Source organism: Zerene cesonia, chromosome 18 (genome assembly GCF_012273895.1).
Source record: "Zerene cesonia ecotype Mississippi chromosome 18, Zerene_cesonia_1.1, whole genome shotgun sequence".
NCBI lineage: Eukaryota > Metazoa > Arthropoda > Insecta > Lepidoptera > Pieridae > Zerene > Zerene cesonia.
In genome coordinates this window covers 101,080-101,838 of record NC_052119.1, presented here as the reverse complement: position 1 = coordinate 101,838, position 759 = coordinate 101,080, and the positions used below count along the sequence as shown (strand labels likewise).

The following is a 759-nucleotide window of genomic DNA, read 5'->3' as shown; positions in this document are numbered from 1 at the left end:
CCGCCCCGCGCCGCCGCCCCTCCGCCGCCCGCGGCCGCCGCTCCGTCTCTCGCGGCCGCCGCTCCATTTCGCGCGCTCGGCGCTCGATATCTCGCGCGCGGCGCTCCATCTCGCGGGCGCGGCGCTCCATCTCCCGCGCTCACGTCTCCCCGCGCAACCGGCGCACCCCCTCGCGGCCGCGCCGCTCCCCCGTCCGCAGGTCCATATCGCGGCTGACGCCGGGCGCGCTGCGCGACTCGCCCCGCGCGCGCCGCTCGCCCGCGCGCCGCCCGCGCCGCTCGCCCTCCCCGCGCTCGCCCCCGCGCTCGCTCACCCCGCGCCTCTCGCCGCACCGCTCCGCGCAGCGCAAGCGCCGGCGCCGCTCCGCGTCCCGCGCGCGCCGGCGCCGCTCCGCCTCGGCCAGCCCGCGCCTCCACAAGAAGAAGAAGCGGCCGCGGCCGGAGCGCTCGCCGTCGCCGCCGCGCCGTCGCGCCGACAAGTCCCCTCACCGGAAAATCGGAAGAAGCGCGAGCAGGTCGCTCGAACTGTCCCCCGACCGCTCGATGCCGTCGCCGTCGCTGGACTCGCAGCTGCTGTCGCCGCGCACGCCGCCGCCCGAGCCGCCCGCGGAGCCGCCGCTGCGCCTCGCGCTGGACGAGCCGGCGCGCCGCCGCCGCCGCGACGCTGACCGCCCGCGCCGCCGCCTGCGCGACGCGCCGGGGCCCTCCAAGGAAGTGTTCACCTCCGGCGACAACATCCTCGTCAGCGTCAGCTTCAAGG

At 80.0% G+C, this 759-nt stretch overlaps 1 protein-coding gene across 1 annotated transcript in view; it reads left to right on the top strand.

Annotated features, from left to right (window-relative positions):
- The window catches only part of LOC119834034 (serine/arginine repetitive matrix protein 2), a 10,466-nt gene that overhangs the window by 6,098 nt on the left and 3,609 nt on the right, over positions 1-759 (top strand). Inside the window, exon 7 of the mRNA XM_038358311.1 lies at positions 19-757. Within this exon, the coding sequence (XP_038214239.1) occupies positions 19-757 (739 nt within the window). The remainder of the gene's footprint in view (positions 1-18; positions 758-759) is intronic.